The sequence below is a fragment of the Leiobunum rupestre genome, chromosome 4 (assembly GCF_980474605.1).
Source record: "Leiobunum rupestre chromosome 4, qqLeiRupe1.1.hap1, whole genome shotgun sequence".
Lineage (NCBI taxonomy): Eukaryota > Metazoa > Arthropoda > Arachnida > Opiliones > Sclerosomatidae > Leiobunum > Leiobunum rupestre.
The window spans coordinates 40,158,992-40,173,918 of record NC_143387.1 but is presented as its reverse complement, the minus strand read 5'-3'; the positions used below and the strand labels follow the sequence as shown (position 1 = coordinate 40,173,918).

Sequence of the window (14,927 nt, the reverse complement as noted above, 5' to 3'; positions counted from 1 at the left end):
TGTAAGAGGTCAGCGCCACGCTCGGTGGTTATATTGTCTTCAATGTAAAAACTATACTAAAAATAATAATCCGCTAGGGGCGCTGACGTCATACACATCTTTTGCTCATAGGTTAACACAGAAACGTCAACGAATGAGATGGCCGCTGTAGCGCGAGAGATGCGCGAGAAATCAAAGTTGGCCGTGGCTTACTTATCAGCAAAACCTTACTTATAAATTTAAAATCTGTTTAAATTCCAAACTCATATTTTACCAAGATTTCACATATCACTTACATTGCTTTTACACTATTTAGGAAATATTTAGCATTTTTACGTTTGACCCTTATTTCACTAGGGATCTACACATCACACATATTGCTTTGAAACTGCTTAAGGGGTCGTTTTCCATTTTATATTAGCGGACCGAATTGTCCCACACGTACTAATCTAGAATAACCAAAAGAAAACCCGAAAAATCATCAATTTGGTTCCCAAAATCGCTTTAAAAAATATTTTCGTAGTGTGCCAAAACTGTCTAAGACTTTTACTCCTCTTATAATTTACTTTACGATTTGAAATTGCCGCCGATTTTGAAATTCAATAGTAGTGAATACGAAGTCAATAGTCATCTCGTGCCTGGATTATGTCATCGCGTTATGAAATCAGCAACACTGCTCATGGGTGTATCATTGGCCTTCATTGTATTTTAACTCATTATGACAGTAATGTAGCCCTACGTATACGAATTTAAACTATTAGTTTTTGTGTTTTTAAACGAATGAATGTAGCGGAAAAATTAGAAAGGCATTGCCGTAAATTCAACCCGAAGATATACAGCTAAGGCTTAGTGGAATAAATGACTTAATTTCTCAACAAAAAGAACATCTCGATTAACCTTGATTTTTTGGAATAATGGCTATTTTACACCTCCATTTCCTACCGCTTTCAGCTTTTGTAATTTTACCGTCAACATTCCTGATAACGTAAGGCCTCCCTAAGATGTACCAAAGCTCTAGCATCATTTTATTAAATTCATACTTTTGGTTTCATTTTAGGTATATTATATCTATTTTGCTTAATCACGTTGATGTAGATTTTCCATATATAAGTGATACGGGTGCTCTTAATCCCGAAAGCAATATCTTTGGACAACTCCTTAACATTGGAACGTTTATAGGTTGATAATAAATTACATTTAAGATTTAAAATACATTTTTTAACACTTAACACTCTTGCGTAGTTGGAACGACAATGTATGTTAGGTATAAGCAAATTGAGCAGTTTTACCGTGACCATCTCTCGACCGATTCTGTTAAAATATTAAAACTTAATAGTTGGTCATTATGGACTGGATGGCTGGCTACTTTCGGAATGAGTTTAGTAGCCAATTTTCAGGTACTATATTACCAAAATTCATTTTTATAGTTATACAAAAAAAATAAGAAAATTTTTAAATTTGGAACTTTACAGGAAACTGCTGTGTTGGAAGTACATTTAGTGGGGGCTACGTTGTTATTCCTTTTGGGGAATATTTATATATGGATGCAAACTGTTATGTCGTACTACATGCATCCGTTGTTAAATACTTTAAGAATGGCTAGGCTGCGACTTTTTCTATCTGTTCTGGCATCAATAGGTTTTGTTTCTAGTATCCTTTTTTAAAAAATCTATGAGGATTCATTTCTCCTGAAAATGAATTAAATGATAACCATTGCCATAATTCATTTTTTGTAGCCACCGAAAATGAGTTATTTTCCTTACCTATTTTGTAGCTACTATTTTTGCAGCAATATCACTAAGTCATTTTCATGGATCAAATAAAAGAAAATGGCATCCTAAAGATGGGGTAAAGCTTAAAAGTTAATCCTGTTCCTATTCATTAAATAATTTTTGTTTTGTTTCTATGTTAGGGTTTTGCGGCCCATTTGGTTAGTACAGCATCTGAATGGATAACAACGATGGCTTTTGATTTTTTCTTTCTGACTTTTGTGAAAGAATTTCAACTTATTGCGTTGGAGTCCCCAAAAGTGAGAATAATTAAAAGTTATGGTTGATAATCCTGAGACGTTCCTCATATATGTCATATTTAGATTCATTTCGTAGCTTCGGAGGAACACGGTTTGCCTACTTCAAATGATTTTTATCATAGTGAGGACCAAGTTGAGATAACACACTCTCATAATTCCACCGAGCAGTCCGTGCCAGGATTAGACTCAAAAAGGCAAACAATCATGGCTGATGTGCATTAATTTTTTAGTACAGGCTAATGTTTCGTGTCTTATTTCGTACAGGAATTTGTTTATTTGAAATGTCCTCTATTTGTTTTATCTAGTCAAAATTTCACAAGACTGCATAATTAATAAGGTAAAATTATGATAGTGTTACTTGAAAGTCTATATTAGACTTAAAGAAGATTCACGTATATTTTGCTAATTTTTATGTATTAAATAATTTTTGATATTAAGTTAAAGTTTTATGGACATTCTTTTTTTATGTATAAAAAAAGTTGAGGGTTATCTTTGACTGGATGTGAAATTATTAAACACTTGATAAACTATGATTTGGTTTCTGGGTGACTTAAGAACATTTTCAATAATGCCAGGTTATTTTCTCATAGTTTATTTTTAAATGTATTAAATTCTGTTATATTTATCACTTGCGAATCTCGGATTATGAAATAAAGTATTTGCTTTAAAAATTAATAAATTATCAAAATTTGTTATTTAATGAGATAATTGATTTTTAAATTTATTTCAGTTATGGAATATAAACCACATCAGAAAATAACAATGGTTCAAGTATTGGTTATCGTTATTATAAACATTCTAAAATTCCCTAGTCTGGTGTGGTTTTACAAAAATCAATTTAGCTTGAAACTTTATTTTTGATGATAACGTATAAAAATGTTTATCATTTTTCAATGCTTTATAAAAACAATAGCTCACGTAGTATATGATACGCGTTATCACAATTGTAAAAATGCAACTTCACTTAATAAGAGCGTTAAATTTATAGGATAAAAATTACGTATTTTGGGCTAATATTCTGATGATAATATTTATTAATAATCCAGAAGGCAAATTTCATAAGCTCGCATTGATACTAAACTAAATCCTGTTTTCATTTCATAGCATTACATGACCAGAATTGACCAAGTACTGACATTATTAGTGAAATTATCATAACTATATATAAACTAAATTGTGTGGACAATGCCAGTAATAGGAAATCACTTACAATAAGGTATTCAAAAAGGCTAAAATATTGAAAACTTAAGAGAGAGCTACATTACGAAGGAAATTAGCATTGATTTTAAAATCGCATCCCTTTAGAAAATCAGTTTTAAAACAACTTAAGTCTCCGTAAATTTTTTGTACTGTAATAATCCTCCAAAATAGTAAAATCTGTTTTATATTCAGAGCTGTTGGAAGATTTTAATAAGTTCTTAGCTTCTCTCAGTAGTAAGATAAACGTAGTATTTTGAGTTTCATTTTGCATTTCAATGGTCGGAATAATAGCGCTTTTTGAGAGTCCTGTATTTTTTGAGCATATAAAGAGCTTCTAGCTCCTTAATGATGTAGTTTCCACGAACCAACAACATTTCCAGCTGTGCAGGATCTTTCACATCTTTATTTTTCAAAAAGGCAGTTTTAAGGCGGTCACGAAAATATTCAAAACCTTTTGGGTAATCCCTTCCCAAATACAACAACTAAAATCAGAAAATTAAAAAAAAAAAGTTAAAAAACTTACTAAGCATTTCAAACTAGGCCTTACTTACATTTTTGTACAAATGAATAACCCTGCTCCTATATGAAGGACTGGCCATGATAAATATTCCAATTTACCTCAAATAAATGTAAATGTTTTGTAAAACTTATGATATTACTACATTCGTATATGAGAAATAACTTTTGACTTCAAAATATGGGTTGACAATTCTGATTAATTACAGAAATCGACCAATTCAGCCCAGTTTCATTACTTGCAAAACGGTAAAACGTAAACAGGTCAAAGGCGTTTTGGCTTTTCGCAGATGAGTTTCTGCTAAATTCCCAACAACTAGCTACCTATAGTTGCTACTATCAATCGTAATTAAAAAAATATCTAGTACCAAGAAGGTATTAAAGGGAAGCCGGAAATTTCAATATAAGAAGAATTAATGTATATTTATATTAATGTATATTTATATTAATTCAAGTAACTGGTCATGGCCTCTATCGTAGGAATAAACCTAGAGTAATAAACTAGGCTTTGATCGACGCCACCCGAATGAGGCTAGCCGCTAGTGCTATTATCAAGAATGTATTCGTTGCCTACGTTAATGTATTGAAGTTACTAAGAATATTTCAGCATAGCATTAACCCCTGGTATCATCCTCAGTTCCTCACAGCTCTGGTGGAGAAAGTTCGTCTGCATTTAAGGGGCATTCAAAGTCATACCATATAGAAAACTTGAATGGGAAAGCAGACGAATTTAAGCTACAAAGGCTGCGAGGATGGGAATCACTAGTCCAATATTCTTAGTAACTTCAATACATTCTTGCTATTATTAACTACTCATTTCTCGAACTGCTCGTTACACCAACTCTTCGAGACACGAGGCATTGGTGTTGGTGTAATGAGCACTACGGGCATTTTGTAGTTGGAGAAATGATACTTTCCCCTATAATCCAATAGGTGGTTTTTTGAGAAGGTTAAAAAGTGTAGCCATACGTCGTCATTTTACTTCAATTCTGTCTTAACGAAAAAAACTAGTTGGAGTAAGAATGGAGTAGTTAAAGGTTATTTATTAAAAGTTTCCCGTCATGTTGTCGTGACTCGTGAAACGAAATTTAAGCAGATGACACAGCTAGATTACTCCCTCTACACCTCCTTTCGAGGACGAGTAAAAAGTGTAGCCTTAGCGCTCTGGAACAAGCGAACAAAATTTAGGACAGGGTAAATCTTACCCCGAGAACAGGCGAATAAAACGTCTTAGGGTAAAAAGTTTACACTTTTTGTCCTGGCACGCCCGAAAAAAATCACCTACTATTGATTCTTAGATACCCGATATTTTAATCAGCCGCACGACAATAGGTGGTTTTTTTTCGCTTGTCCGGGGACAAAAAGTGTAAAACTTTTACCCCAAGACGTTTTATTCGCCTGTTCTCGGGGTAAGATTTACCCTGTCCCGAATTTTGTTCGCTTGTACCAGAGCTCTAAGGTTACACTTTTTACTCCTCCTCGAAAGGAGGTGTAGAGGGAGTAATCTAGCTTTGTCGTCTGCTTAAATTTCGTTTCACGAAAACATAACGGACAAGCTTTTTATAAATAACCTTTAACCTTTAACTACCCCCTTCTTACTCCAAATCGTTTTTTTCGTCAAGGCAGAATTGAAGTAAAATGACGTCATATGGCTACACTTTTTAACCTGCTCAAAAAACCCTGAACAGGCGAAAAAAAACCACCTAATAAGTAGTAGGAGCTACAGAAAATAATCCTAAATCTGTCGCAATTTTAGTCGTGACAAAGATTTCCGAACTAGGAATAAGAAAAGTGAGGGATGACAAGCGCGGCAGTGGCGAACGTGACAAATCGCGCGTAAACAGACGACATCAGCACTTAGGACGAGAGTCGAAAATAAGGAAAATTTATCTTTTATTTCATTTTAGAGACAATTTTAAAATGTTAATTTTGAGTTTATTAAAGTATAGATAAGAATATCAAACCCACCTTTCAAAATTTTAATTCATATGAAGACCAACAAATCACGTCTTTATTTACCGTATGCCGCGATGTTCCGTGTCTTGGACCCAAAATCTCTAGGAACCTAACTTTGGATCATCCACATGGTTTTATTAGCTAGATTCGCAAATCTATTTATATAACATAAACCATCGAGGATTTTGTTCTTTTCATTGCTCGAAGTGTGACTAAACGTAAAAATGGTTCTCAATTTTCATTGGTCAGAAATCCTCTCTTAAATATTTTTTTTAAGCAGAAGACAAACGATATAACCTTACCAGGGTTGTCACGGCACCTAGAATTTAGAAAACCTGGAATTCCGGGAAAAGTCGGGGAATTTGAATATGGGTATAAAAATCAGGGAAAAGTCAGGGAATTTTAAAAATTAGTCTAAAAATAAGAGAAAAGTCAGGGAATTTTAAAAATTAGTCTAAAAATCAGGGAAAAGTCAGGGAATTTTATAAATTAGTCTAAAAATCAGGGAAATGTCAGGGAATTTAATTTGGGTTGCTAATCTTGGCACAAAATAAGTCAGGGAAAATCTCCGGAGATGGTCAGGGAAAACCTGGAAAAGTCAGAGAATTTGATTGTGAAAAAACTGTGGTAACGCTGCTTACGCCGTTTCAGAATAGCGTTTTTCTTTCGGCTGCTACGATTTATCCCGTAGCACTTCTTAAGCGTGTCCCATTGGGTGGTTATCATAAATGAATGTTTATAAAAATTTTGCCTAAAATTACCCCGAATTACTGCTTTAAAAACAAAGCGTTTTTTTCATTGGGAAATTGCTCTCGCACGAATGATAAATTATCTGCTTTCAACTTCCACTGGGATGAGAAAACCGGGTTTAGTTAATCAAAGTTAACTTATACTGAAATATCTATGAAAAATAAATTTGGGTTTACCAAAAGCATAATAGTGTTTTAGTTGAAGTAGTTTGGACTAGGCTAATCATGACAAGTAAGTAGAGATAAAATATAGTTTATTACATGACTGTGTAACCCTATCTTATGCCGAGTTACATTAGTTTATATAGCTATACATAGACTGATAAGCGGTTTAGGCGGGAAGCACGTTATCTATATAGGCGGGAAGCGCCATCTATTATAACAATCTTTTTTTTTTTTAGTAGTCTAGGATCTTGGGTTTCTTTACAATACGACCAGACCTGGTTGTTTATTCCTGTGTAGGTGATACAGCTGGTGTGGGAAATGGTTGGACTTTCGAAGGAAATGGTGACGGAGGAATGTAGTTCTGCTGTTGGATCATATTCGTAGGAACAATGTTCCTTCTGTAGTCTCTTGACGTGGAGGGCTTGTCCAGACATTCAGGAATCATCTGTTGTTGGGGAATTTGTTGAGCTTTTGCTATTTGAGGAAGATGTTGGGGTAGTAAAGATCGTTGACTCGTTGATTGCTGAGGAATTTGGTTTATTGTTGGTTGGTGAGGTATCTTTTGAATAGGTTGTTGAGGTACCGTTGTCTGAAGTGCAGCTGTTTTCAGAGTTACTGTCTGTTGTGGTGTCGAACGTTGTTGTACTGGATAGCGTATGTAAGTACTCTCTGCTGGGTTCCATCTATCTCTGTATGAAGAAGTCTCATTAATTGTTAGGGTATTTGGGATATGTAGGTCTAGATTCCGAGGATCTTCAGAACCCTCGGAATTAATTTTGCAGGGTTGACTTGCTGTCGGGATTCTTGGACGTAGATGTACACGTGTTCGCCTAAAGTTTTTTCCGTCTTGTGTCTTGATTAGGTAGGAATGGGGCTCTGGAGCTCTTGCATCAACGACAGCAGGGAGCCAAGTACGATGATCAGCTTGATAATAAACCGGGTCGCCCGATGAAAATGTTTCTGGCGTAGGGTGGCGTACGTAGTCTGCTTCTGAATCATATTTTCTCGTCGTTCCTCCAAAGCCTTTTGTATATGTCGAATCGGGAATTGGGGTTGTAGCGTAGCTCGTGACGTGGTATTCTGAGTGCGTGTTTGGCGACCCATCAGCATTTGGGAGGGAGTAGGTAGCTTCCCGATGGGCGTATTCCGGTACTCCATTAAAATGTAGTGGAGGTTTTTTCCTTCTGATTGAGCTTTTAGCATCAGATTCTTAATGGTCTGGACTGCACGCTCTGTAAGGCCATTTGACCTTGGATAGTGAGGACTGCTGGTAATGTGAGTAATGCCCAATTCTTTAGATATTCCTTGAAGTGAACGGAGTTAAATGGAGGCCCATTATCCGAAACCAGTCGAAGAGGAGCGCCATATAGTGCGAAGTGAGGATCTAGTAAATTGATAATTGCTTGTGAGTTAGTTGTTCGTAATTCTTTGGCCTCGATAAATTTGGAGAAATAGTCAACTAATTGCTAGGAGAGGCTTGTGGTCCGTTTCAATGAGTACATGAGTCCCTGCGATGTACCGCTCGAACTTCTCACATGCGAAAAGGACCCCAGCAAGCTCTTTCTCAATTTGTGAATATCGTTGCTGTGTCGGAGTGAAGCTAGTAGATGCATATTCAACAGGTTTGCTATTCTGCAGTAGGGCTGCCCCAATTCCTGTAGAGCTAGCGTCGACAGTTATACAGCATGGAGTCTGGGGTTTGTACATAGCCAGGACCGGAGCTGTTGATATTAGTAATTTTAATGAATCATATATAGCTTGCTTATGTTCGTCCCAGTAGAAAACCGCGTCTTTCTTCAGGAGGGCACGCAGTGGAATAGCCTTTTCAGAGTAGGATGGTAAGAAACGTGTAATATAATTGAACATGCCCAGGACACGTTGAAGCTCTACGGGATTCTTGGGTGATGGTAAGTCCATAATCGCCTGAACCCTGTCCGGATCAATTGAGATATTGTCTGAAGTAATGATGTGGCCCAGGTACTTGATACGTGACACAGCCAGTTGAAGTTTTCTAGAACTGAAAGTCAACCCGTTGTCACGAGCAGTCTGTAAAATGCGTGTCAAAAGTTGGTTGTGATCGTTATTATCGGTGGCAGCGAGTAAAAAGTCATCAGTCGCAATGAATGTGTTCTTAAATTCATCTAATGGGAAAATGAGCGACATTATTTGTTGGAATACCTCTGTAGCGGTACAGATGCCATATGGTAGCCTCAAGAAATGGAAGGTGCCAAATGGTGTGGCAAAAGTGCAGAGGAATGAGCTCTCTTCCGTTAACTCCACTTGCCAGAAGGCACTCTTCGCATCTAGGACTGTAAAGACAGTACATCCGTTAAGTTTGGAAAAGATATTCTGAGCTGTGGGTGAGGGAAAAGGTTGGCGTAGTATAGATTGGTTCAGTTTTCTAGGGTCTAGGCAAAGACGGAAATTTCCGTCAGTCTTCCTCTCGACTACCAAGGGATGAACCCATTCTGTTGGGCCATATCTTATTCCGAAGCATCAGTTGCAATTCTTCGTAGACTGGTTGTTGTAAGGCATGTGCGAGTTTATGAGCGACGGAGACTGATGGGACTGCGTTTGGCTTCAGCTGAATATGGTACTGTATTGGCAGTTTTCCTATCTTGTCGAAGACATCTGAAAAGGTGTTGATTATTTTTTGAGGATCAGTATAAGTGGTGAGTTCATTTAAAGGTGCCACCGAATTAGATTGACAGCTTAATGGTACGGCACACGGTCGTGGAACACGATACAGCAAGCCCAAGGCCATGCAAGCCGAAGCACCAAGGATTGGAGTGGTGTGTGCCGGAGTTATGTAAAAAGCCAGGCGTTGATGGGCCGCAAAGGATGCACATGCAAAGGAGCCCATGCCTATTACGGGAACTATATTACCAGTATAGGCAACTATCCGACGTAATGGTGGCTGTAATGGAGGTTTTGTTGGCATCTGGTCATAGATGTGTTGTGGTAAAACGTTCACGTGGGATCCAGTGTCTAGTTTGAGAAGAACGGGAGTGTTATTCAAATATATATGCTCATACCACAAACTGTCCCTCTGTGAGATTGGACTGCCAGAGTCACTCAAAGCCATCAAAGTGTGCAGCAAGAAATCGGGTTCGGCTTCTTGATAAATTGTTGATGGATCAAAGAAAAATTGCGTGTGAGCTGAATAGTTGGCCATATCTTGATGCATGTGGTCGTCAAGGAAATCCTGGTTCGTGTATTCACCTTCTAGGCGGGCGAAATAGTGATCACCAGGTAAGGAGTCCAAAGACTGTAGTGTATTTGATCGGCAAAGGCCAGCCCAGTGACCCTTGCGGTGGCAGTTGTGGCAAAGGGAAGCAGCAGCAGGGCAGCGGCCCGGGTATCGATGCTGGAGTCCACAATTTAAGAATCCTGGTTGTCGTGAAGACGAAGAGGAGGGTCGCTGCGATGATGAAGAGGTCAAAAATCGTCGTCGTTGCGCCGAAGATTGAGACAGATTTTGCGAATAACCCCGGCCCCGATAGGGAGACGGATGTCTTGGCAATAAGGCACGTGGCTGGAAATTCTGAGGTTGGTGTCGAGGACGTGTACGGTTTTGTTGAAACACTGCGTCTAGGCTAGTTGACGAAGGACCCGTAGTCTGAAGTGACGTAGGGCGTTGCATTGCGGCATGATGTGAGGAAGTTTCGTCCGCTTGACAAATCGCTATGGCTTGGAGCAGGGTAAAAGATGCGTAATTCATCTTTGTAGACACCGGCAAGGATCTGGTAACGGATTAATGAGTCGTGAACAGTGTCAAACTCACAATGCTTGGCCTGAGAGCGGAGGGCGGTCAAGAACTCATCGAACGGCTGGTTCTGTTTTTGTATGGTATGAAAGAAAGCATATCGGTGAGAATCTGTATTGTGATATGGTGCATAATAATTATCAAATGCAGTATAAATATCTTCCAAAGCAGGGTGTGCTTGCTCTGGTGGTAATGGAATCACCAAAGCATCGTAAATCTTGCGGCCAGCTGGGCCTAATGTATATAAAAATATGGCAACTTGAGTACTTGCAGTTTCAGTGGAGAGTTTCGTCGCTGTAGAAAAAATCTTGAAGTTCTCTTTGTAAGCAGCCCATGCAGAGGCAGGATTGACAGTCCCCGGATCGAACTGGTCTGGGGCGCGAAAAGACGAGGCTGTAGCCATACTGAGGCCCTATGTCTAGGCTAAATAACTCTGTTAAATTTTAATACAATAGATACGGATCCCACTTCTGACACCATGAAGTAGTTTGGACTAGGCTAATCATGACAAGTAAGTAGAGATAAAATATAGTTTATTACATGACTGTATAACCCTATCTTATGCCGAGTTACATTAGTTTATATAGCTATACATAGATTGATAAGCGGTTTAGGCGGGAAGCACGTTATTTATATAGGCGGGAAGCGCCATCTATTATAACATTAGTAACCTAATTAAACCTACCTTAACAAATTATTTGCTAAATTAATTTCCAAGTCTCGCGACATCGGAAGTGGTAATGGTAGTTTCAACCATAGAAATTCACAGACCGAAGAGCGGTTTGATCACTTGGGGTCCCTAGGCGCAGGGGGATTTTGAAACCTGTTTCGTCTCCCCTTAGAGTTTTATTTTTTTGCACGCCCTCTCGAAACCTAACACAAAACATTACCATGTTACATTTTCCACCGTCCCCGTCGCGTAGGAACCTACCTAGGCGCGGTTAGATTGTCCAAAGATAATATAACTACGTACCCTAGATTCACGGCGTTTCTCGATAGCGCGTTTTCTCTTGAGGCTTTTACTGAGTTCGCGCCGGAAGTCGGAAAAATCGGGCTCCATAGCAGGGTGAGAAATAAGGAATTTCAATAGATAACCCAAGATTATATTACTCACCTTTAGTTTTCTTTCGTTTAGAAACATTTTTAGAGCTACAGGCATGATCCATTATTGTTTTAAAACAATATAACGCAAAAATATCTGGTATCTTGAAAACCGCAAGTCAAAAACCACGGCACAATTTTCACTAAAACTTTACGCTTTAACTAGATGTCGGTAGCCCTGCCAGCTCCATGGAGGCAGTTTTTTCCGACTTCCGCCGGGAACTCAGTAAGAGCCTGCGTTTACGTGCAAGGAGCTTGATTTCGAATCTAGGGTACGTAGTTATATTATCTTTGGATTGTCTAGTCATTTTACAGGTTATTGTACAGCAATGAATCATATCGTGAGGTTTTTGTGATTAACACGCTCCCAGGCTAAAATCATAGGTTGGCAAGCTAAAAACTGGACAGTCTGACCTCCGGTCTCCAGTCCTCAAGTCTCCACTAGACGGCCTGGATTCTGGTCTTCAGTCCTCCAGTCCTGGAGGACTCGGCCTTTAATCTCCAGATCTCCAGACTCCACTGTGAGATTTTCCCTCCAGTCACCTCTGGAAAATCTGGTTTGGGGTCTTAGCTATAGAATACTGTTGGACAAAAATTAATACAGTGAGTTTTCGATACCATTTAGCAAAGCGTGAAAGCTCTTCTTCTTATCCCTCTATCGGGGAAAATAGGCGTAACACCGACTGCGCAAATTAGTGGTAGCTAGGTTTAAAAACTGTAGGCGCTAATTCTAATTTACTACATGGGCTGACAAATAGTAAAAACGAAAACCACAGACCAGGCTATTTATTTGCTAATCGTTCTACCAAGAATGTATTGAAGTTACTAAGAATATTTCAGCATAGCATTAACCCCTGGTACCATTCTCACAGCTTTTGTGGAGAAAGTTCGTGAATTGGTGTTTGTGAAACTTGATTGAAACTTTTATTCCATTTTTGAAAATATCCCGAAAAGTATATAACTGTGAATTGGTGCTGTGAAACTTGATTAAAACTTTAATTCCATTTTTGAAAATATCCCGAAAAGTATATAACTGTGAAATGGTGTTGTGAAACTTGATTGAAACTTTTATTCCAATTTTGAAAATATCCCGAAAAGTATATAACTGTGAATTGGTGTTGTGAAACTTGATTGAAACTTTTATTCCATTTTTGAAAATATCCCGAAAAGTATATAACTGTGAATTGGTGTTGTGAAACTTGATTGAAACTTTTATTCCATTTCTGAAAATATCCCGAAAAGTATATAACTGTGAATTGGTGTTGTGAAACTTGATTGAAACTTTTATTCCATTTTTGAAAAACATATTTGTGTTACCAAAAAACTCAAAATAATTCCTCTTGGAACTCTACTAGTTACCCTGCAAAACATTCCTGTATCTTCATAATCTTCTTGTTCACTGAATAATTCGCTACCGAAAATTATCGCTACGTCCCCTTTGTCCACCATTAAAACCTAGATAGGTCGGGTCTAAAGCAGACGCTATAGAGTAGTGTCAGTGCTACATAACGCTACGTCCCCCATGCTTTTTCCTATAGAGAAAAAAACGCGCCTAAAATGGCGGCCATGGCCAAAGCTACGAGGTGATACTACTCTATTAGTTCTTCCTCGTCGTTTTTCGTAAATTGAACTTCCTAAATAATGATACTTGCATCATTTATTTAAGAAAAAACTTTCTTATGACTTTTTAATTTGTCTGTAGCAAACGCTATATCATAGGCGTTCTTTTTTTCTTACTTGTCGAAAACGCCGATCGTTGAATGAATTATTTCCGGTTTTTCGGTTATCAGGTTCGATTGGCTAGCAAAAGAAGTCAATTACAATCCATACTCAAGTAATTCACTTTAAAAACACAATTTATTTCCTTAATTTTAATTTTGCAAATGGCAAAAACTGCGAACGTCGACGCGTAAAAATTACGGTTAGGCTTAACAGAATATTTTCTCCTAGACGCAAAAATTATCAGTTAGGCCTAGCACGAGTTTTTCCCGTCGGTGTTCACCGCCGTTTTTGCCCTTTGACCATATAAAGATTAGATTGCACGTTGAGGTTGTATATATTAATACTTCCTAGCTAATCCAATGAATGACTTTTATTGAAGAGCCTATTGACGGTTGGATATATATGCATCACTTTTATGAAAATACTAGCCGTAAAGCCCGCCCTACGGGCAAACCCTCAGCTTGTTGTGTATTTCGAGATGCATTATTTAATCACATAAAGTTATTTGTGGTTTTGGTCAAAAACTCGTATTTTTATCGTCCCAAAAATCTAAAGTAAAACCACCCCAGCCACCCCCCCCTTTTCCCATGCGACAATTTCCATGGTACCTTTTCCCCATAGTCAATCCTTCTGACTACCACCCCCCCTTTTCCCCATGCGAGAATTACCTTGGTACCCTTTTCCTCACTAAGGCACCCCTTCCCCTTTTTCCCATGCGAGAATTACCGTGGTACCCTTTTCCCCACTAAGGCACCCCTTCCCCTTGTTCCCATGCGAGAATTACCGTGGTACCCTTTTCCCCACTAAGGCACCCCTTCCCCCTTTTCCTATGCGATAATTACCGTGGTACCCTTTTCCCCACTAAGACACCCCTTCCCCTTTTCCGCATTAAGGCACCACTTCCCCTTGTTCCCATGCGAGAATTACCGTGGTACCCTTTTCCCCACTAAGGCACCCCTTCCCCTTGTTCCCATACGAGAATTACCATGGTACCCTTTTCCCCACTAAGGCACCCCTTCCCCTTTTCCCCATGCGAGAATTACCGTGGTACCCTTTTCCCCACTAAGGCACCCCTTCCTCTTGTTCCCATGCGAGAATTACCGTGGTACCCTTTTCCCCACTAAGGCACCCCTTCCCCTTATTCCCATGCGAGAATTACCGTGGTACCCTTTTCCCCACTAAGGCACCCCTTCCCCTTGTTCCCATGCGAGAATTACCGTGGTACCCTTTTCCCCACTAAGGCACCCATTCCCCCTTTTCCCATGCGAGAATTACCGCAGTCTCGGTTTCCCTCTGTTTCGCGGGTCGCTTTTTATTTCGATGCCACCCCCACGCGGGCGGGGACTGAAATTATGCGATCGAGATTGGGACATGAGAGCCCCTCCGTGGACGCCCATAGAGACCCGTCAGCTTGTCGCTCCATTGTAAAAGACTAAACCCCTTTTTGGTTTGAATATCGTGGCATAGTGGTATCCCCTTACACTCGAACTCTCGGAATATCCGAAAAAAATAGATAAGGAAAAATATAAAAAAGAGATAAGGAAACTAAGAGTGGAGGCATTTAAAATCAGTCTTATAAATTAGATTAATAACCATCTCAGGTATTTCGAATTAGGTGCGACTAGTTGGAAATCAGTCCCTGAGCATTGAGTTAAAATGTTAAACCTCTAGGGCAGACCGTTCTCGAGTTTTTAGGTAACATGCCATGCAAATAAATAAATAAAGTCGAGAGAGTTTCCAAACC

At 38.8% G+C, this 14,927-nt stretch overlaps 3 protein-coding genes across 5 annotated transcripts; 1 reads left to right on the top strand and 2 right to left on the bottom strand.

Annotated features, from left to right (window-relative positions):
• The first annotated feature begins 608 nt into the window (after window positions 1-608).
• On the top strand, window positions 609-2,541 carry LOC149947768 (DNA damage-regulated autophagy modulator protein 1-like). Of its 2 annotated transcripts, XM_090171440.1 has the most exons (8): window positions 609-964; window positions 1,037-1,158; window positions 1,222-1,376; window positions 1,452-1,629; window positions 1,754-1,827; window positions 1,892-2,008; window positions 2,072-2,202; window positions 2,273-2,541. In XM_090171440.1, exons 1-8 carry the CDS (start codon window positions 894-896, stop codon window positions 2,286-2,288), a joined length of 864 nt encoding a protein of 287 aa, XP_090027566.1. In that variant the 5' UTR covers window positions 609-893; the 3' UTR covers window positions 2,289-2,541. The 2 variants fall into 2 exon arrangements, with proteins under 2 accessions (XP_090027566.1, XP_090027565.1); XM_090171439.1 differs by having other exon boundaries at window positions 610-964; window positions 2,072-2,541.
• A 233-nt stretch (window positions 2,542-2,774) lies between these two features.
• Window positions 2,775-5,761, bottom strand: osi (electron transfer flavoprotein regulatory factor orsai). 2 transcript variants are annotated; one of them, XM_090171617.1, is made up of 3 exons: window positions 5,744-5,761; window positions 3,760-3,826; window positions 2,775-3,690 (listed from the first exon to the last, which is right to left on the bottom strand). In XM_090171617.1, the coding sequence occupies exons 2-3, from the start codon at window positions 3,805-3,807 to the stop codon at window positions 3,481-3,483; spliced, it is 258 nt and encodes an 85-aa protein (XP_090027743.1). In that variant the 5' UTR covers window positions 3,808-3,826; window positions 5,744-5,761; the 3' UTR covers window positions 2,775-3,480. The 2 variants fall into 2 exon arrangements, with proteins under 2 accessions (XP_090027743.1, XP_090027742.1); XM_090171616.1 differs by having other exon boundaries at window positions 5,693-5,752.
• A 3,264-nt stretch (window positions 5,762-9,025) lies between these two features.
• LOC149947766 (uncharacterized) lies at window positions 9,026-13,462 on the bottom strand. The gene is made up of 3 exons (XM_090172685.1): window positions 13,199-13,462; window positions 11,775-12,042; window positions 9,026-11,233 (listed from the first exon to the last, which is right to left on the bottom strand). The coding sequence occupies exon 3, from the start codon at window positions 10,313-10,315 to the stop codon at window positions 9,026-9,028; it is 1,290 nt and encodes a 429-aa protein (XP_090028811.1). The 5' UTR covers window positions 10,316-11,233; window positions 11,775-12,042; window positions 13,199-13,462.
• Between the last annotated feature and the right edge of the window lie 1,465 nt (window positions 13,463-14,927).

Bases quoted from the DNA above. Each gene is read 5' to 3' on its own strand.
- LOC149947768 (XM_090171439.1), top strand. From the start codon at position 894: ATGGCTATTTTACACCTCCATTTCCTACCGCTTTCAGCTTTTGTAATT. The intron at 1,377-1,451 runs GTACTATATTAC...GGAACTTTACAG, and splicing joins GTTTAGTAGCCAATTTTCAG to GAAACTGCTGTGTTGGAAGT. The intron at 1,630-1,753 runs GTATCCTTTTTT...CCTATTTTGTAG, and splicing joins ATCAATAGGTTTTGTTTCTA to CTACTATTTTTGCAGCAATA.
- osi (XM_090171617.1), bottom strand. From the start codon at position 3,807: ATGGCCAGTCCTTCATATAGGAGCAGGGTTATTCATTTGTACAAAAAT. The intron at 3,691-3,759 runs GTAAGTAAGGCC...TTCTGATTTTAG, and splicing joins TTATTCATTTGTACAAAAAT to TTGTTGTATTTGGGAAGGGA.
- LOC149947766 (XM_090172685.1), bottom strand. From the start codon at position 10,315: ATGAATTACGCATCTTTTACCCTGCTCCAAGCCATAGCGATTTGTCAA.